Here is a 20,941-nt window from a genome sequence, read left to right as displayed (position 1 = left end):
CAAAGTGCTTGTGCCGTTCATAACCTTAAATACAATTTATGATGACGTCACACGCCCCAGTCAGGGACCTCCCACAATCAGTAAATATGTTTGCTAGGTTGGTGCTCAAAAATATGGATGGAGGAATTCACATGGAATGTAATTGTTCCAGAGAATGCATGCAATTTAATATCAGATTTTCAATTCATATTCAAAATGAAAGGTGAATTAACAACACATCCACATAATCAGGTTAAAAACAAATTTACAGTGGCATCTGTGGCAAAATGCATTTCCGCCAGTATCACTGGTGCTACAAAGACAAGAATTAAGTAAACATTCAAGTTTCAAGGTGCATAAATAAGACGAACGAATTTAAAAAAAGATCCCTGTTTAGGATGAGCATGAAATTAATCATTGAGAATTCTGAAGATTGTGGTAGTTGGAATGGAAAAATGGACAACATCAAACTAGACATTCTCATCAAAACAACACTAGCATGGAAACAGAAACTCAAAACATTCACAGATTCTCCCGATCTACTAAAAATGTTTAAAAAATAACAATCTATAAATTGATTGTTAATTTTCTCCAAGTAATTTAGTTAAACGCCCATCCGAGTAACTGTTACATAATCTACTTAAAGTTCTTTCTAGAACCCAAATGAGGCACATTTGTCATGCTTTTTGGCTTTTGTTATTATCATGACAAAATGTTTTTTTTTTTGGAACAGTGTATGCAGTGCATTATTAAAAATTGTCGTTTCCCACAGGCAATCTTCAGCCTTAGTCAAGTCCACGGTAAAACGTTACAATGCATTGCCAGGCCCAGCACCCAGTACGAGAGGAAGTAGCCCAGGATGGTTTGTGTGGTGGGAGAGCACATTTTAATATGCGCTATCAACGCAATGACGGGATTTTGAGGTGTGTGCTTGCATCCATTTTTGGCGGGAGTCTTAATCTGAATGTTGGGCATTGATGTTTTCCTTCGGTGGAGAAGTGGCTCATTGAGGAGGAGCAGATGGGCGCTGATCCAGAAGGGCACAGGAGTTGAGGAGGCCATGAATCGGGTGAGGACCTGGCCACAAAATACACGTCGGTGAAAATTGTTAGATCGATAAATAATCGTTGACTGTTGTTCTATTCTTACCTGCACATGCATGCACAAGGTCCCAAACACCAGGAGAACAGTAGAATGCACCACATATACAAATACTCTTGGGTTTAAAAATCCCGGTATTGGTTTGTCCAGGCCCTTCTTGGAATCTGCCTCCCAAAGTCCGAGTCTGAAACACAGTTCCGGGTTTGCTTGGAAGTAAGCATAAGCTGCCATTACGCCCAAAGTCGCCATAGGTAAAGCAAGAAGGAAGTTCGGGATTTGTCTCAGTTCAAAATAACGGAGGAAGCCCACGTTCCAGTACACGTCCTGGATGTGAGAATAAATTAAGGGGAGAGGTCTCATGCACCAGAGAGGTGGAGGACTATTTTCATCTGCAATACGGTAGCCCTTCTGCTCAGCTAAGGAGATAAGAGCCAAGGGGATGCGGTCTAAGGAGGCTGTAGGTGTGCAAAAAGTTCTATAGCCGTAATACTGAAAAGCACAGAAGGGAAGGGCAATGACCGTTGTGCCGAGTAGAGAGGTAAGAAGTAGGCGGATGATGACCCAAATGTAGTGGAAGATCTTCCTGTAGCCTTTTGCAAAGGAACGATATAAACGGATCTGGGAGATGGCATACACGGCTGGAAGATACAGAAGAAAGCCGATGTTAACCAGCCCGTTGGATCGCGCCGCTGTGGCGATACTGAATGCCAGGCAGGCTCTTAGGATGAACCCTTTTTCCAGGAGGAACATACCCCCGAATGTGAGCGCGGCAAAAAGACTCTCGGCGTAACCGGCTGTCATGAAAACATTGGCAGGCGTGATGCAGTAGAGGAAGGTGGAAAGCAGGGCGAGACGTCGGTCCTGCATAACCACCCGACTGAGCGCGTGCAAAGCCACCACGCTCAGCAGGAAGAGGGTACTGTTCCCGAGAGCGACTGCCACGAGTAAACGTCCTCGCACACTCAACCAGCCGCCCAGAGGCCATAGCAGCGTGTCGGCCAGGCCCCGCAGGATGATGGGGAAAAATGGGAAAAAAGCAAAGTTGTGCTCGTAGAGGTATCCTCTTTCTGCGATATGGAGGTAATGCTCGGCGTCCCAGTGGCTGAGACCACCAAATAACCATTCCACCGCAGAATCCAAGTATAGAGGCTCTGCTGTCCGTGGGGGCTTGAACGCATCAGCATCGTAGTCAGGGATGGCAGCGTTCAAGAGAGCCTGTTGATAAAAGTGTCGTATAAATGAATTGAAACAGTGAAACAAAATATACACATTTACAATAATTATAGTACAAAATAATTTTTAAAATAATTTCAAAATCTGACACAAATAAACCTTTAGCCGATTAAATTGGCTGACCTCAGATTTAGACACCTTTATGGGTTAACTTGTGTTTGCCCAGGTATTCCAACTTTATGAAGCTAGTAAAAAATAGCAAATAAATTTTATATGTGGCTCAGTGACTTTAGCCATACATGAAATAACCTTACTGCGAAAGATAAACAGCACCTGCAAAATCAACGAGGCAGCCCTGGTGAATGTAGCAAACTCCAGGACGGCTCTGTAATCCATCATAGTCAGTAAAAGACAAGACAAAATCTTGTTTTAATGCAACGGAGCATCGTGGGATTGTCGGCATCTCATAGTCAACAAAGATATCACAGCGAAAGAGACAGCCATTATTTCTAACACCACCTTCGACCTTTACGCATCTACTTCCGGTTTTATTGCAAATATGGCATTCAAAATAAAGCGATTAGAATCATCTACATAGACATAGAAATTTATACCAGTAGTTTAGCACTTCGGTACAAAACGTCAGCACATCCGCCATATTGGAGGTGGCAGATCTGCCTTGTAAATTGCAAGTCAACGACACAGACTGACATGAATTGACAACCTACAAATAAAATATAATTCACAATGTACAAACATTAAGATGTTTAAGAGCAGATTGGTAATCAAAATAACGTATGAAACTTTTAATCAAATGTTTATTTAGAAAATGGAATGTTGACGCTGTGGTGTTAGGAATTCGGACATGTGGCATCTTCCCTCATCACATGGCAAAAATATATATAAAATATATATACCTTAACAAGTTTGATTATCTAGACGTATTTGTGCACGTTGTCCGGTTTGTACTGACCGTCTCTTTTTCCATCTGTTGTGGTATAAAATGATGGACAAATCGTTGTACACCCCAGCAGGTGGCGCTGTGTATATACAACGCCACTAATCCAAAACATATCCACTCGGAGATGAATAGCTGGATGCGGTGTGCCTTGGATCATGAAATGTTCTTTTCCATATAGATCCCTGCAACACAGTGTGGAATGCATTGGATGACACTTTTCGTGGCTACCACACATAACCTCCACCAAGAAATCTTTTAGTTTTAGATGGCTAGCTTGGTGTGGTATGCTTTGGATAATTTGATTTGCCTTTCCATAGCATCCCTGCAACACAGAATTGGCTGACATGGCATTTATTAAAAAAATCCTTGTGTATGAAAAATTTAAGCGCTAATGTGGTATGCTTTGGAGGATTAAATCAGATTGGTAGAAATGTAGATACTTTAATTAAGTTGAGGAAACCAAATAATGTTTAATTAGTATTTGCATATTAGTGGTTTAGTTTGTAATCCAAATTTAATAATTTGTTTTAAGTGCAGAATTAAAACTAGATATTAATTTGGAGGGACAATCTCCCAAAAAATACAAACTAACTTCTATATTAACACAATGAAGATGTCAAAAGTTGCTATTCAAAAAGAATCAAGTGAAGGGAAGACAAAACATGAAACAGCTTAGGAAGATTTAATGTACATTTATTCTTACCACGTGGAACATATAGTATAAAGATTTCATACTGAATAAATGATATTCATTGAGCCAAAAAAGGGGGAGAAGGGGGAATTTACATGTCTTAGCTACATAGTCTGAAATACAAATATGAAGAATCCATGACAGAAGAAAAATTTGTCAAATGTGTACTTCATCTAGTTTGTGTTGTACCGGGAAACAACAGGTCGGAGCTGTGTCTGTTGCACTACTGAGCGGTGGGGGAGACCGGAGGAGCGGGTCAAATCAGCAGGAAGTGGAAGCTGCCATCAGCTTCCATCCCTCACCAATAATACGTGAGAATAGTGACACAGACAGACAGACACAGAAAGAAGTGTAATGTACAACATTATATATATACACCACAGCAAAGCTGTATTTGAAGTTGAAAACCAGTCCTAAGAGGTGATTTCTTTTCATAAGGGTAATTCATACAATCAAGGGATAAGAGGAGGTAAGGGTGTTTCTTGATACTTTGGGGAAGAAAGCCATTTTTGTGTTTACACCAAACTAGAATGACCTCTCCGAAGTCTAGTCGCGCCGCGTGGTCCTACAATCTACTGCACAGGCCTCCCCGGTGAAGGTGTCTTGTCGGGCTGACCGGTGATAATCCGACGACGGCGACTAGAACCAGTAGGCCACTTTTGTCAGTCTGCTTCAGCTCTGAACGCCAACCTTAACAGACTCATTGTGCCCTCCAGGGCCTGGAGAGCTTAGGGCACACTGCGTCTCCCAAACTCACTGTAAACGAGACAGCAACTTTGGTTACAGTTTTTGTTTTTCAGCTATTTATTTATTATTTCATTTATTTATCTTTATTAAAAAGTACCCCCTCCCCTCCCCAAGTGCAGAACAGTTTCTCTGCTCTCCAGTTGGCATTTATTTCGCTAGTAGTGTCACTTGGTGTGGCTTCTCTCTGTTGACATGGTGACAAGGTCTAGGAGCAAGGATGCCCCCGGCCCCGGGGGGAGGGCTCAGAGAACGGAATCTGAAGGTTTTCATAAATAAGAGTCACTTTTAAATGTTCCTTGCCCTGTTACACACAAGCCAGGATAGCGAGGGAGAAGGAGGCGTGAGGAGAACGCCACCTTCTAGAAAAGAGGAGCCACGGCTCCCTACAGCTGTCAGGACTGGCCGATCAAAAAGAGTACATCACAGATAACATGAGAGACCAGCGAGTTCATGAGGGGGGACACCGAAAGGTCGAGGAGCCGGGACTCGTGTAGTGTGAACTCTGAGTGGTTCTCATCCACCTTGGCTAACGCGTGCAGCGCCCGGGCGGCCCGCCTCATCATGTCCGGGCTGGTGGGCTCGAAGTGCATCCCCTGGAGGTGTACAAAAGAACTCTGGCTTTGCTGGAACTGGGTGGCCGCCAGACTATCCTCCAGGAAGCCCAGCAAGTTGCCAACACTGCCTTTCTGAACGGCGATGGCCCGGGCTGCTAAGGTATCACCCTGGGCCAGGTTGGCCAGCAGAACCACGGCCATCTCCCTGCAGACGGCCACCTTCCTCTCTCCGACCAGTCGCACGAGATTCCCGTAGAGCTTCTCCATTCGAGCGAACGGCGGGGTGGCTAGGATGAGGTCCACGTTGTTGTCTTGGATGCTCAGCTTGCTCAGCGTCTCCAGGACCAGTCTCTGAGGGGACAAAGCGTTGTGTGGACCCAAGGTGGGGAAGGGGTCCTGGGCTTCCGCTGAAGGGCAGACGGCCCAGTGGAGAAGGCCATCCAACAGAGGCAGGCAGATGCTCTCGGGGTAGACGGATAAGTCTAACTGGCCTGAGATGTTTGCCAATGTGACCAGCGTGTTTTCTCTCAGGAGCTCCAAGCAGTCCCACCACCATTCATCCCTCTGGCCCGTGCCCTCTTCTGTATCCTCATCTTTCTCGTAAGTGAGTGGGGCCTGTTTGCGTTCAGGGTGCCGGTGGTGGAGCAGTATGAGGCGGCCCAGTAGCAGCAGTAGCCCGGGATGTTTGGACATCTCGTGGTCATTTCCTGGAACAAAAGAGAGGCTGCGAATGATATTGGAGATGCAAACGCAGCGGCGAGCTAAGGAATCCTGCCAGTTGGCTAGCGAGACGAGCGGCCCTTCATCTTTACTGTGAGGTTCATCCTCCAGGATTGTGTTGACCTGATGCGTTAAAACACTAACGACCGACGGAATGGGTCTGTTATTCTCCCCGTGATTTTGCTCCATCGTTTTAGACTCTGATTTGTTCTCCTCTTCGTTCGTGAGGCTGTCCTCCGAGCCGGTCGCTTTCCCTGAGGAGGATGTCGCCTTTGACCTCTCTTCATCCTCATTCTTTTTCTCCTCTTCTGTTGGCGAACTATAGTCGAGGAACTCTTCACGGATTCGCCTTTTCAGCACGCTTTGGGGCACGGGTATTCGTTGTCGGCGCTCCAAGAAGTCTTTACGGGGTTCGAAGTGTGTCTGAATGTGCTCCGTGGAGTCTCCCCCTCCGGCGCTCCAGTGGCGCAATCCGCTGTCAAACTCTTGCAGTTTGCCGTGATTGTTGGTGTGTGCAGAAACAAACGGATCTCTCTTTCGTACCACCTTCAGAGGAAACTTATCAAACTTGCTACCCTGTTTGGGTCTGTTCTGGACCAACGAAGACGGCGACGAGCCGGTTTGATCGGATGACGACCCCTTGTCTCGTCTGTCCTCTTCGCCGATCTTCTCGTCTCCTTCTCGTGACTCCGAACATTCCTTATGCTCGTCCTCCTGTTTTATATGAGGCGGCCTTTCCGCGTCGTGCTCCTCCTCGTCCGCATCGTCGTCATCCTCCGCTTCAATATCTTCCGTATGTGCTTCCTCTTCTTCTAAGCCGTCCGCGAGTTCTTTCAAAACCTCGGGATCGAGTAGCGTCCTCTGGCCGGGGTCCCCCACCTCATATTCCCGCAGGATTCCAAAGATCTCAATGAGGCAACGTCTGAAATACTCAACCACCAACTCCAGTAGGCCGGGCAACTAATGGGAGAGAAACGTGATATTAGACACATACGTGGCAGAAGTGTGACAAAGCCCCAAAAAAAAAAGTCTCACCGTATTGAGATCAAAAGTAGAAATACTGCCGTCATCATAAAGAAGAATGTTGATTGTATCTAAAGCCCAGGTACTTTCAGCCAATAGACCGGACTTTAATGACATCATGACTCGCCAGGCTTCTGGAGTTCCTAAGCGTAAAAAAAGCACGATTAGCAAGCACAGAGAACGCATGCAAAGCGAATCCGTCAGGGAAGCCTTACCGATATCTTTCATGGTGAGTCTGCGACGTGGTTTCAGAACAGGATGGGACGCTTCGATGGAGCCCATTGGGAACGGCATGTCTCGTCTTATTAAAGGCGACTGGGCCGCGGTGGGAACGACGTGTGCCGCCGGCACGGGAGGGCCGGCCTTTTGCATTTTCATCACTCCGTGCATGTAGGGCGATTTACTTGGCGATGTCCTGCTCTCCATAGGGCGGGGCAGGGAGGCTGGGCTGGAAACTTGCGGAATGTGGTTCTGCACGCCTTGAGGGGGCTGGTAGTTGGACTGCACAGAACGAGGCATCGGTTGACCTGGTCCCGCCGGACCGTAAGGAGGCTGCCGCGGGCCCACCTGACCACCCCACTGGCCGTCATGATTCATACGCTGTTCTGATGGCATCATCTCTTCAGAGCGGTTCATGCCAGGGTAACCCGGTCCTTGTGGCGGACCCCCGGGTCCACCCTGCCTGCTATGGTAGTTCTGATAGTTCATATCTCGCGGCCCCTGCCACATGCCGCCTTGAGGACCTTCAGGGCCTGACTGCATCATCTGAGGGGGCAAGGCGGGCTGAGAATTGGGCCCCGCAGCTCCCTGCAACCGCTCGCGTCCAAAGGGAAATGGGAACTGATTGCCTGGCCCAGGTGGACGGCGGTCAGAGCCCGGGTAAGGTCCGCTGCCGCTGTATTGATTGTACGGCTCTTGCTGTCCCGATGAGGGTGCCGGGACGCCGCCTTGCTGTTGTTGCTGTGGTGGCGCTTGCCCCCCTGGGAAAGGCCCACTATACTCGGACTCGTGACGTTTCGAAGGAGGGTAGCCTCCTTCCACAGGACGCTTGTAGCCCTACAAATTCAATGAAATTATTAAAATTCTTATACAAAATCAGTATTTACAAACAACAGGAAGTAATAAATACAACCTTACTCTTATTTTTTAATAGTGTTACAAAAATAAGCATTATTAGGTTTAAATTCAGCATAGCTGTTAGCATAGCATAATTAGTGTTACCTGCTGTTGATGTGGGTACATTCCAGGCTGCTGATTAGGGTAGGAGCCAGTAGGGGGCGTTCCCTGTCCAGGATACTGATTACCATAGGAATCAAGTCTGCAAATGTGACATTGCAACATCAGCTTGGTCATGAAAATACAAAAATTGCTCAATGCTGATGAGTCAGCTGTCTAAAAGAAACATTTATTTTATATTTGAACCTGCATAGGAAAGTTTGTTTTAGATATGTTTTGAAATTGTTTCAAAAACTTTCACTTGACAAGCTTGTCCAAAAATTTGCTGTCCAAAATTCAAACATCCTGCTTTAGAGATAAAGAGATTCTGTTAACCAACCGTGGTTGCTGTGGTGGGAAGCGATTTGGCGAATACATCCCAGTGTCGGCATTGGCAGGCATCATAGAGTTTGGCTGAGGAGCATTAGATCCTATGTTGCCTTCTGGACCCATTCCTGGCTCAGGTCTGGAAAGAAAATAATCACAAACAGAATTTTTAGAATATGAAGATAAGTATGAAAAATACAATAGACAAATATTGGACATCTATTCAGATCCTTTTTTTTTTTTAACTGTCCCCAGTGACATTGGACTTGGAAAGTGGCTACAAAAAAAAAATAACCACACTCCATTGTGGGGGCAAAAATCTTCTAGACAAGTTCTAATAAAATGAAATACTTTCGCTCTTAACTATCTTAAATATCTAGTAGTTAAATAAAAAAATATGTGCACTTATTGTGTAAAACCTTTTCAAAGAACTATAATGGCTTCAAGGTGTAATCAAAACAAACGAGTGGGAAGAAAGTGAACCCTGTCAATTTAAAATGAAGCCTTAATTACATATCTCTCCCTGACCCATAAAGGAAATAAGCCTCTCGTCATTGGATTTAATGTCCTCTAAAATTCTAAATACCATCCAGTATGTCTCACCTCCTGTCATAGGCTGGTCCATAAGGATATTGTTGTCTGGGCCCCATTGGCATGGTGCCCATGGCCCCGGGTGGTCCTCGATTGAATGGTGGCTGCTGCTGTGGCTGTTGTGGCGCTTGCTGCTGCTGGTCGCCCGCCCCGCTGTTCGGGCCCTGGTTAGCGGGAAGAAACTGCTCCCCGACTGAAGATGCAATCAAAATTAAAGCCCCGTTTATTGCAAATTAACAGAGCAGGGAAGCATTTTATGACCGATTCAATGAGCCTACCTTTCCTCATGTTGCTAAAGGGGTCCTTGTTGGGTTCGTAGGGACCCATGCGCCCCTGCATGTCTGGGGTGCCCATGCCAGACTGGTAGGCAGAGTTGGGTGTCATGTTTTTACGTGGGTAAGCGGGGTCGCTTACATCGGAAAAGGGGTCCTGAACGTTAACACTGCTTCTAAAAATGGGGGGTGGGCAAAGATACATTTAGAATCGATTCATTTAAAGTTTTCTAATTGATTTTATGAGAAAGTCACCTGGAACCAGGTGCCATGGGGGGCATCTGGCTATGAGGAGTGGAGGCTGGGGTTGGAGGTTTTAAGTCTCCACCCTCAGCCATGGAACTGCTGGTGGACTGGGGAGTCTGAGGGCCCTGCAGAGAGCCCGACCCAGCTGTGGAGCAGAGGGACGCTTCAGTTTGGAAGCAGACAGACATGACACATCAATTTCATGACATGGCAAGGCTTTTGTTTGAAGGAAAAAAAAAAGGTGAGTGTAGCGCTAACCTGGCGAGGGCGGCTGGACCTTTGCGGTTTGGTTCTTCTTGTTGTCTGTAAAAATCTCAGGAGGAGGATCTTCGCCACGCTCGATTTTACACTCAAAGGCATACAAGCACTGGATGTATTGTTTCTTCAAGGAGCTGGCAGCACTGCTCGATGTACCCACATTTAAGGATGTGGCCAGATCTCGCCATTTCTTGTTTTTATTCACCTGAGAAACAGACAACAATGTATTAGAAGCCCTTCAAGGGAATTGCAATTGAAAATATGCACACTCAGCATTACCTGTGTCATGCCTCCGATATCTTTTACCGATACATATAGCCGGAAGAGGTCAAGGGGCTTGCGTCCCACGGCAGGCAGGTTGGTCATGCCCATGGCTTTCTCCTCAATGAACGCCAAATAACGATCCACCCACATCTTTCGTTCAGGTTCCGGTCCTAACTCGTATAGACGCGTTATAACTTCACTGGTCATCGTAGAGGAATTTGATTTCTGTTTGAGTGGAGAGAAGTGGAAACCTTGCTTAATGCATTTTTTCTTCCCAAAAAGTACAATTTTGAATTTACCTTTGATTTGGGCTCTGGCTTGGGAGTTCCACTTCCATCAACTTTGTTATTCATTTTATTGTTCATCTCTGGACTCTGAGCCATTCCTAGACACATTTAGGTTTAAAAAAAAAATACATTCATTGGTTGGGCTTAAAATAAGAAAAGGCTAAAATGATCAATGTGTAAAACGTACCACTTGAGTTGTTGACCATGTTTGGCCCCATGGGGTAGGGGGATCCACCTTGGGTGTTCATCATTCCAGGCATGTTGTTCATAGGAGGACCATACGGGGGACCAGAGCCCATCATGCCTGGTGGCATGTTAGGATAACCAGACATCCTGGATGTTGAAAAAAAAATTTTAGTAAGGGGATAATTATTAAAAGTAAAGCAAATCCGCTGGCGAATCCACCGACCTGTTGTGCAACGAGTTAGAGGCGGGGTGCTGCATGGCTGCAGGATCCTGGGGCTTTCTGTTCATGCCAGGAGGTGGGCACATCGCTGAGCTAACCTGGGATGGCATGTTGCCCATGTTGGGCCCCATGTTGGGTCCCATGCCGGGGCCGTACGGACGGGCTCCCATTTGATTTGGCGGCATCCTTCCTGGGGGCATGCCGGCGTATGGTTGTCCTCCACCTTGCCCAGCCATTGGACCCATACCCGTCCCAGGGTAGTTGGCATTTGGCATGTTACCATAGCTGGGTTGCCGAGGATAACCTGAAGCAAATATGACAAAATAGATCAGAAATAATTTGGGCAAGGTGGGGAAAAAATCTGTGATTTAAAAACCTAAGCTACAAATAATGCTTTTGCTTTGTGAGCCACACTTTTGTTTCTACAGTGTGCTAGCAAAGAGAGCTACGTTCCCCGAGCAACAAGCCTTCGTCACAGTCTGAGCTCTACTGACAGGAGGCTCTGCTACGTCAGCTGACTTTCTGCTTCAGGGCTATTAATAGCAGCAACAGAGTTAGAGGGAGGGAGCAGCGATAGCTTGCTATGCTGTGCCTGTGTACTGAAGGGATGGAGCCAATGAGTTCAAATGTGAAATGTACACAAACTTCAAAATCCTTCTTCATTATGTCAGGACAAACTTAGGTAATATGTGTATTGACAACAAAAAATCAATTAAAAAGGGGGGGGTGAGAAAGAGATACACACCCTGGGGCCCATATTGTCCCCCCTGTTGTCCATATCCACCCATGGAGTTATTTTGTTGATATGGACTCATCCCAGGATGCATTTGTCCCCCTGAGGACTGGCGAGGCGACAAAGCAGAGGCTGACTGTGGGGAACCATAAGGGGGCATCTGAGGGTTTCTCTGCATAAACCCTAAATTGGTGAAAGGAGAAATGAGGCTTGTTCAGATTAAGCTACAGTAAACACAATTATTTTGTGACATTTAGTGTACCTCGGTCTGGAGCCAGAGGAGACTGGCTCATGCCAGGGTGAAGGCTACCATCTGACTGCACACTTGATGGTCTTGGAGGCATCTGGTTGCCTGGGAAATTCATATTCAAGTTAGAGCAGCTCAAGAAAGGTTTGGTTTTGAGACCTGGAGAAAAGCACCCACCTGGCATGTTGGCAGGTGACAGCGGTCCAGTGCGAGGAGTACTGGCACTGGCCGGGGAGCCGGCCGGGGAAGGCGATGGTCCCCGGATGCCCGGCAGGTGGGGGGACGTGTGAGGTGAGAAGGGCGATTGAGCCGGGTTGCTCTGCTCGCCCTGGCTGCTGGAAACACCCGGCGTGCTCACTCCGGGACTCAGGGCACCATCTGTACCAGTAGGCAGGTCGTCAATGGAGCCCGACAGGTCCTGAAAACACATGAGGGGACAATAAAAGTTATTAAATTACATTCTGATTATAAACCCAGTAAGCCTGCCTTGCACTAATAAACTCCAATAAAATCTTTCTTAAAAATATGTAATTATGGCCGTAGTTTTTCAATTGCGTTTAATCACACTCAATTATAATGAGAAGTGTTTTGGCTCCTTTATTTCATTACAAGAAGGAGGAGGCAAAATATTATAAATGCTCCGTGTGATGCCGCTGCATCTCCATGACATAATTGGGAATAGTAATTTAGAAACACACAGAGACGTAGATTATTTTACTCATAAGGGGTGTGAAATGGGGAAGAGAAATTCTAGCATTGATGCATACATGACTGACCGGAAGGCTGGAGGGACGGCCCTGACTATCCTCTGGCCCTCCTTTTTGTTGAGAAGATGGTGGAGCATTGGACTGAAATGAATCTTGGGGTATCTCCTAAAAAAAGTAGCATTCTCTAATGCACATGTTTTTGAACCAAACAAAGACTTAAGATCCTCATCCGAGGGCCGCACCTGTTGTTGTGCAGGAGGAAAGCGTTGATAAGGTGACTGCTGTGCTTGCTGCTGAGGGTTCTGCGGGTATGCTCCAGACTGGCCCTGTGTGTGCTGGGGTGTCTGCGACTGCTGCTGCGAAGGGGGCTGCAGAGGCGGCTGCGACGACGCCGGATAGTTGGTCTGTCCCTGTGATCCCGGGGGAGCCTGGGAGCCCGGCTGCTGGGGAGTCTGACCGCCTTGTCCCTGGTACGGAGACTGGCCTGGCTGTGGTGCCGACGCTTGGGAATACGGCGGCTGAGGCTGCGCGGGGCCTTGAGGTGCAACTTGGGATTGTGGGGGAATATGAGGCTGCTGATAAGGGGTTCCTCCTTGGGCGTGCGGTGCCGAGGGGGGCGGCTGGTGGGGTTGCCCCGGGTAAGGTGCTTGACCTCCTGGTTGTCCAGGTTGGGGCTGAGAGTAGGGTGTTTGATGCTGACCTGGGTGGGGACCTTGCCCAGGTTGGCCGTAATACGGGCCCTGGCCCTGTGAAGCGTATCCTCCTGGTCCCTGCTGGCCATAAGATCCCATCTAAGCACACAAGAAATATCGTGAGCACAACTTAAACAAAAACACAATCAAAGCAGGATGTTACCTGTGGACCATATGGCATGCCACCCATAGCTCCGGGAGTTCGCCCTTGCATGCCGACTGGGTATCGTTGAGGACCTGGGGGGCCGTAACTCTGGCCAGGATATCCGGGACCCTGCTGCCCGGTGGGAGGTCCTTGCTGTGACTGCTGACTGTAGGGGCTACTGGCAGCGTAGGGTTGCCCTCTCATTTTCACCATCGGGTCCATGGAACCAGGCGGCTGGAAGACGCAAGGATATAAAAATAAGTCGGGAAAAATATGAAAGTCATAACAGTCGAGTTGGTCTTTCCCAACATTTATGAAACGAATTGGGAAATCTCACTGCACACCACCAAAATAATGTGACAAAAACTATAAATGCTGAAATGACGATCTCATTTCCTCACACTAATTTATTTTAATTCTTTTATATTCTTGATTTTAATTTTAAATAGTTATTATTATTATTATTTTGGTATTTGTGGTTGTTTAAGATGCTTTCTAAATAAAGTTTGTTTGGCTAATGTCTCAAGTAAACAGTGATATACATATATATTTATCTGCTAGCCCAATTCCAAACATCTCCCAGCTGAGTTCCTGTTTTTAACCTTGTCCAAGTATGTTTTTATTTCTGGAGAAGGCAGTTCGGCCCCAGATGTATGACACAAAAAATTCAGGAAGTCCTTTCAAAACAAGAAAGGAGTGAAAATGGAGAAAGCACAGATTGATTCAGGATCTGATATCAATCATATTTTGGTACATAGAACATCATCTTGTTGGGTTGTTTAGAATGCAACAGACCATCATTGTAGCGAGGGAATTCCCCAAATGTGCTGGAGGAAACGCCTCATCAGCGTAACAACCTTTTTTTTTTTTGCAAATGTTATGCCTTGCGTGACATTTAGCAATTGCGGCGTGATGAATTGAAATAAATAAATGCAGCACATGGCTAATCTGCATAAGACAAACTCCCTTGGTGGGTGAGAGATGGTGGACTGTTTTCTGATTGGCTTAAGAGGGGGGACTGGGGGGGAAATTCTTTGGAGTCAAACTTGTGTGGCATGCCAACCAGACGCAGGAGCTACATGCACACATCTTTTGCAGGCGGGGCTAAAATGCAGCTTTTCTTTTGAAGCAGAAACTATGCATTTTGAAACACGTTTGCAAATATACATGTATAATCACCATCTTTTTAAAACTGTGCATTTTCTTTCAGAAATTAGCATTTATATGGAAGCCCCACATGAATTTACAACAGTATGGAAAACATGAAAATGTCTGGGTGTTAATATATTGTAAACATAAGTGGCAAAAGTAATCACAATCCTGTTAAAAAAAAGAGTTTGGCAAAGAGAAGTACTGATTCAACTCCTTAGGTAAATACACATTTTCTTAGAGTAGGCGAAATAGCTATAAGTAAACATGAATTCTTAGCACAATACCTATTTGAGATTAGAAAAAAAATTCCAATGTCAGAAGTTGGTATTTTTACACAACATATTCACCGGAAGCCATTTATAAGGAATATCTTGCTTCACGTTTCTTTGCATCAAACTCACTGTAGTTATCTTTGCCTCTCTCCATTTATATTCACATTTCAGGGGTCATGCATGTAATCATCATTTGAGTATAAAGTGAATTTAAAACCACATCAATAATCAGAGTCAACATTTTGGAAAGAAAAGCGATAGTCAAAAGAACAAGTAATACCTCTGATGACCCTGAGGATGATTCAATACACCTCTTATCAGCAACTGTTGCTTTGCATCACATGTAATTATAAATGGCCACATGAGCTGCGGCTAAGGAGCCAATCAGATCAGAGCTAGCATGTCAACCCGAGACCAACTATCTCCTGGGTTTGACAGCTCGATTTTACCTCCACAATTCAAATCCCTGTTGCACGCTGCAATCTTGCAGCGCCTCGCTTCATGTGGCCCGAGCCCTCTGTCCGTTTACGGGCAACAATCAAACATGTGCATCCCCTATGCCGCACTCAGATAGGCGCTCACGTTGCAAACATTTGCGTCATTTTAATGACATGTTACAACGACGTTTAAGTGTGTTTTTCTTTGAAACTAGAAAAGCAAGAGGCCAAGAGCTTGATTAGAAGTGTGTCTAGCATTCCTTCTATCATTGCTACCAAATTAATATGGAAAAAAAATCTAGATTCCAGTTTTGAACCACTAAAACAACGAGTATGTATGATGAAATCTGGTGATCAAATCGCACAATGTTTGTTTTAACATTTAGCTAAGTATGCGTGGCAATGCTAAAAGGGGGTTGAAACGAAGCGTTGCCCCCTCGATCTGGATTCGAGCTGCTCTAAAAAGTCGGGCCTTCGTGGCTACGCCAAAGTCCCTGAACGCTGTCTACTTTCGACGACTTCCCTCGTCATCTCGCCCCGCTCTCGTGTCGGTTTATATCGTTCGAACCGACGGAAAAACGACTGTTTTAAGGGCTGCTGTGAGGGGGGAAACACACACGAGAGGCAGCCATTTTAGAGTCTTAGCGAACTAGTGTAGCAGACAATGGCTGGCCTACTACGTTGTGAACTAGTTAGGAGGAGGGAAGGAGACGTGGAAAAAACCACCATGGCCTTCGCGTTGTGGTGTGATTTTACCTGGCTTCGAGCTAGCGGCTGCCCGGCGCTTCCCGGGCTCATAGGCGACGGGTGATGGCTTCTTTGTTGCCAAGCCGGATTGCTGCCTCCATACTGACCGCTAGCGCCCATGTCTGCTGCCCCCTTGCTAGCTCCCTCCTGGCTGGTGTAGTCGCTAGACGGGTAGTTGGAATAAGCCCGTGTGGAGCTCGGCGACGTCAGGAGCTTATTGAGCGTCGGTGTGGATGTCGGCTGCGGGTTTCCGATGTTATATCTCTGGTTATTGTAAGATCCAGCCATTGCTGTGGGTCCTCCCGCTGGTGCTTGCTGCTTAGCTGGCTGCCCCCCAGCTGTCGGCGCCTGACTACTACGAGGCGAGTTCATAGCGTACGCCTGGCCTGGATACGGAGTCCTGTTGGGGAACGGGCTGTAGTTGTTAAACTGGTGGTTGGAAAAGTCATGCGAATTGGGTTGGTAAGGGTCCACGATGTTGCTGGGCTGAACGGTCGGACCCGCAGCAGCTGCCATGCCAGGGCTTTGTTGTCCGCCATGTTGATGAAAAGGGGCCCGACTGTAGTGCTGACTGTATCCGTACGACGGTGGAGGGAAAGCTGGGTTGTGATGGTGCACCATACCCGGGTGATTGTTTCCCTCCGGTCCGACGGTGTCATTCTGGTTATTATTGTTAGCTCTGGGCGGGTTCCCATTCCCGTTCTTCATCTCAGGCTCCCCTCCTCCTCCTGCATTTCCAGCGTCGGCGCCGTCCTGCAGATCCCCCCGGCCCGGCGATTCGCCTTCCAAGCCGGGCTGCTTTTTCTCCGACTGTTTCTCTCCCGATACCGTGTCCTCCTTGGGCTCTCGATCCGGCTTTTTGAGTTCTGAAGGCGGGCTTGTGTTCAGAGTGGCGGCGCTGGCGACCTGAGCGGCCATGATATACCCCCCACCTCTCTCCCTCTCTCGGCGAGTCAGGCACAATCAAAAGCTAGCATGGAACATGAATAATTGTTTAGAACCATTTATCCCGGTGCCGATTCATCCCCACCCGCGAACCGGACCGAATCCGGCTGCCACCCCTTGGTTCCGGTTCCGTGAGTGGGTTAGAGAGATGACTGGCGCTCCATACAATGCGTAAAAAAAGCGAGAGAAATTGTTGTGGGAGTTATGTTACTGAGCCCGGGTAGAGGCAGGGAGCGAGCCCAACCAACACGAGGCTTCGTTAGATACAGCCATTTTACTGAGCCGAGCAGGGGGGCGGAAAACCCGGACTGGATCGCACCCTGCAAGCAACGATGGACGGGATCGCCCACGTCCTTATTGTCTTTTCTCCACTATTCGAATATATTGCATTACACCAGAGAGTACTTTATATTCATACAAGTTATGTGCAACTTTAAACAGATCACACATCATCAACATGGTTGAAAATGATCATCTGTGGGGTCTCCACGTGTTTGACTTGTTTCTCCTCACTCACCACATAGAAATGAATGGTTTCTTTTTTTCAACGTATTGGATTTTATGTTTTTTTGCTGTATTAATGCAACCCACACAGCAGAAGGAGGAAGCCTTGCAGCAATAGACTAGCAATGCACATTCCCTCTTTTCCCTCCCTCCTCCCCTCTCTGTCTCAGTGCTGTGCAGTGGGGGATGGGAGCAGGCAAGGCTGCAGCTCTCACCCCAATAACATTGAACCAACAGTCAGCCAGACCTTATCTAGCAGCCTGTCTGAGAGGGATTGAGGGGAGGGTGTTAGTGCAAGCGTGGACACTTTGAAAAAGTACAGAAAAACAAGACACTTGGTGCTTTTTTTTCCCCTTTTCTATCTTCAGTGAAAGCAAAGACTGTGGCATCCATGAAACGCAGAGAGCAGCAGGGGAGGGGTGTGATGAGAAGTGTGTGCGTGTGCAGAAGGCTGCTAGCTGCTGATTAAACGGATGAAACACACGGGCGTGATCAAATTGTTGTTTTCATTTATTTGGAATTCCATTTGTTACTTCAAAACTCTTCCTCTATCTTATAGACGCACATCTTCCTGTAGGGGGCTTAAGGGAGGAAGGGGGGGGGGGGGGGGCAGGAGGTACCAATGAGGAGGCATAGTTGATCACATGTGCAAACATGGGAACACAATTTAACATTGTGCCTGACACACCCCCTCAATGCATGGATGACTGGAGGCGATAAATAATCAACGTTCAGCAGTTGATTTAGGATTTATTTAGCTTTCCTTTGATGACGCATTAAATACTTTATCTAAATTATAAACAGTTTTAAGAATTTCAAGGAGGGTGTGTTATAATACGATTACAACAAGATTGGTGGAAAGAGTAAAAAGAGAGTTTGAGGGTCTTCCATCCCAAAGAGCAGACACAGGGCCAGTTGTGCAGAAACACAGATTTAATGTGGCTTCCTCTCCCCGCCTGACTTAATTTTTCTGCTCCGGCTGGAGGGAAAATCTGGAGCGGATAATCAGAGAGCAGACTCCTCCGTTTTGGGAGCATGTCGGCTGCCACCCGCTGGAGGAAAGCGCACATGCAATCCCCAAAGGACATTCACTTTCTCATGAAGCATCATTGTATAAACGTTTCAATAAAGCAGAATATCTAAATAAAACATGATTTTAGCATATGTCAATGCATGTCCTTCAAATGTCATTCCTGTGTTCATCTACTTCTTCCATTCAGGTTATGAGCGGGCATCATTTCGTATTCCTCTCTTCAAATATCCATCAATTCCTCCTCCACGGTCTTCTCGCTGGTTTCAAGGTACCGCTCTTGAACTCCTAAAGTGCTGGAAAGTCCGCTGTTAAGGCAAACTCTTTTATTCAAACATTTCCGCTCAAGAAGTTGGAAGTACAGTCAGCTTTTCAACCACTCCCGTAAATGGTGGTGGTTCAATAAGCAACATGAGTCAGGGTTGAGTCACCAGAGCTGCTAGAAAAGGATACGAGGTAAACTCAAAGTCTGCCCCTACGGCAGCTGACATCATGGCCTGAAGATTCCTCTCCTCCAGGTCTCCAAAGCAGCAACCGTTGGCTTTGTCCACTGCCCGCAAGACCCGCATCATGCTTTCTTTGTCCTGCATTTACAGAGCGCAGACGTCTCAACTTTATGTAGGTGGGGAGAAAATAACCAACTGACACCCGAGTAGAACGGGGACCAGTGCGAGAGTGTTACTGTAGTAACCATCCGACCTAAGGTTAAAATCAGGTTTTGTTTTGGTCTTATAAGTTACCGAGCTGGATAACACCGGTTACCATGGTAACAATCATTCTCGGAAAAGCAGTGTGTAATTCCGGTGACCCATATCTCAAGCACTGTGGACTAAATTTTCAGCAGCCGCGTTTATTTTTTCATACTTAAATGTTAGACATGTTTTTCATTAATTGTTTTTTTTTTTGTATTTGTTGATTTGGTATATTCTGGTTGCTAATGACAAGAAAATATCTACAGACTAAGAAAGATCTACTTTTGTACTTTTATTCAATTTAAATCATGTAAATATTGTGGCACCTCTTGTATGAATCGCAATAACAGCATTTTTCTTAAAAATATATTACTAGATCTTATTGGGGTATAAATACCTGAACATTGAGAGACACGAACGAGACGAGGCTGTAATCTTGAATGACCTCTGCCAGCTTTTCGTTTAAACGGCGAAATTTTTTGAAGAAAGGATCTGCCGCCAGATGATCAAGAAGATACGTCAGGTCCATGACTTCAGTGTAGAAGTCCAGGTTGAATGCTGGTCAACAAATAAAGACATTAAATGAAAAAGTAGACTGTGCACCATTTTGTGGGAAAAAAAATGTCTCACACAAATAGTTGGAATCTTCAATTAATCAAAAATATTTTACAGTTAAGCTGGGATATCCCTACCAAGTTTCCCATAATGTTCGATTAGATCCATCTTGGAGAGGATGTTCACATGAGGGAGCTCCACATGCAACATGGTGGACAGTGAAGTGCACAGCACAGAGATGAACTTGGCTGGATCGGCACAGTAGTGAGAGTCCACAAGGTGCACACATGTTAGCTGAAAACAAAAAAAATCTACATTTAATGACTTTATATACCATCACCAGACAAGATTGTTACAAAAATATTATCCAATCGATTGCATGAACAGATAAGCATTTTATGTTTCTTCCTGTTACTATACATCACTGGCAGAAAAAAATTATCAAGGGAAGTTGAATGCACTCACCCTAAAATTCCACTTTCCCAATTGTGAGAATATGTTTTTCACCGAATTCTGATGTGTGTAGAGCTCCACCTGCCCAGGACAATCAAACAAGAAGTAACAATCCGGATTCTGCTTCAGTTTATCCTGCAACCAGTCCAGGTTGGCCTCCACATACTCCATGCAATAAAGGAGCCCGCCATTAGGTCCCAGTTTCAGGCCATCCATGACATCATCCAAAGTGACAAGCTCGGAGATGTCCACGGCACAAGTGTACGGTAGTCCATCATTGGCCGGGTCCATGTTCACCACAGCTACCTTGCGTCCGAGATGGGTGAGGAACTCCTGCATGGCCTGACAGTATGTGGTTTTACCCGAACCTGGTGGTCCGATCACCACCTGGCCGAATCGGAGGGTTTCTCCTTTGATCGCAGACATGCTGTAGCAAAACAAGTGTGCCGTCCGAGGGGAAAAAAAAAACTTTTTTATTGCATCAAATTAGGTCAGGGCCGGTGATCTGGTTAAAAATGCCATCCCTGTATTTTATTGTTACATTATGTTTAGTAAAAAGCAGACGCAAAACATTCGACGCATGGTGGTAATGTGAATCAACAAGCACTAACCAGTCAATTGTAAACCGGCATGAATAATTCAGATACGGTGTAAACACCGACAAAGTAGTAAAACAAGCCGGTATTGAAGTTACGAAATTCAAAAGGAGTAAAAAAAGAGTTTAAGAGCAAAGTAGTGCTGCTATCTATTGACAGTATTCGCGTTGCGAGCAACTGGCCGCCACGCTAACATCTAATACATCCGGGTCACCCAAA

General features: G+C 46.2%; 3 protein-coding genes across 7 annotated transcripts; all 3 read right to left on the bottom strand.

Moving 5' to 3' along the window:
* Positions 1-139: 139 nt before the first annotated feature.
* On the bottom strand, positions 140-2,803 carry pigv (phosphatidylinositol glycan anchor biosynthesis, class V). The gene is made up of 3 exons (XM_088388298.1): positions 2,587-2,803; positions 1,129-2,295; positions 140-1,056 (listed from the first exon to the last, which is right to left on the bottom strand). Exons 1-3 carry the CDS (start codon positions 2,650-2,652, stop codon positions 769-771), a joined length of 1,521 nt encoding a protein of 506 aa, XP_088244424.1. The 5' UTR covers positions 2,653-2,803; the 3' UTR covers positions 140-768.
* Positions 2,804-3,877: 1,074 nt separating this feature from the next.
* arid1aa (AT-rich interaction domain 1Aa) lies at positions 3,878-17,165 on the bottom strand. Of its 5 annotated transcripts, none has more exons than XM_088386975.1 (20): positions 15,957-17,165; positions 13,358-13,573; positions 12,745-13,293; positions 12,563-12,667; positions 11,973-12,213; positions 11,811-11,900; positions 11,561-11,731; positions 10,819-11,119; positions 10,597-10,742; positions 10,422-10,507; positions 10,138-10,347; positions 9,859-10,063; positions 9,610-9,763; positions 9,361-9,530; positions 9,095-9,275; positions 8,505-8,630; positions 8,171-8,267; positions 7,165-8,005; positions 6,962-7,092; positions 3,878-6,886 (listed from the first exon to the last, which is right to left on the bottom strand). In XM_088386975.1, exons 1-20 carry the CDS (start codon positions 16,863-16,865, stop codon positions 5,045-5,047), a joined length of 6,771 nt encoding a protein of 2,256 aa, XP_088243101.1. In that variant the 5' UTR covers positions 16,866-17,165; the 3' UTR covers positions 3,878-5,044. The 5 variants fall into 5 exon arrangements, with proteins under 5 accessions (XP_088243101.1, XP_088243103.1, XP_088243102.1 ...); XM_088386977.1 differs by having other exon boundaries at positions 9,610-9,745; XM_088386976.1 differs by having other exon boundaries at positions 12,572-12,667.
* Positions 17,166-18,126: 961 nt separating this feature from the next.
* On the bottom strand, positions 18,127-20,931 carry gpn2 (GPN-loop GTPase 2). Its single transcript, XM_088386980.1, has 5 exons — positions 20,139-20,931; positions 19,811-19,967; positions 19,516-19,676; positions 18,880-19,010; positions 18,127-18,722 (listed from the first exon to the last, which is right to left on the bottom strand). The coding sequence occupies exons 1-5, from the start codon at positions 20,550-20,552 to the stop codon at positions 18,650-18,652; spliced, it is 936 nt and encodes a 311-aa protein (XP_088243106.1). The 5' UTR covers positions 20,553-20,931; the 3' UTR covers positions 18,127-18,649.
* Positions 20,932-20,941: the final 10 nt, after the last annotated feature.

Source organism: Syngnathus floridae, chromosome 10, assembly GCF_059516105.1.
Source record: "Syngnathus floridae isolate MCC-2025c chromosome 10, RoL_Sflo_1.0, whole genome shotgun sequence".
Lineage (NCBI taxonomy): Eukaryota > Metazoa > Chordata > Actinopteri > Syngnathiformes > Syngnathidae > Syngnathus > Syngnathus floridae.
Note: the sequence above shows the minus strand (reverse complement) of the source record. Positions and strands in the feature narration are given on the sequence as shown.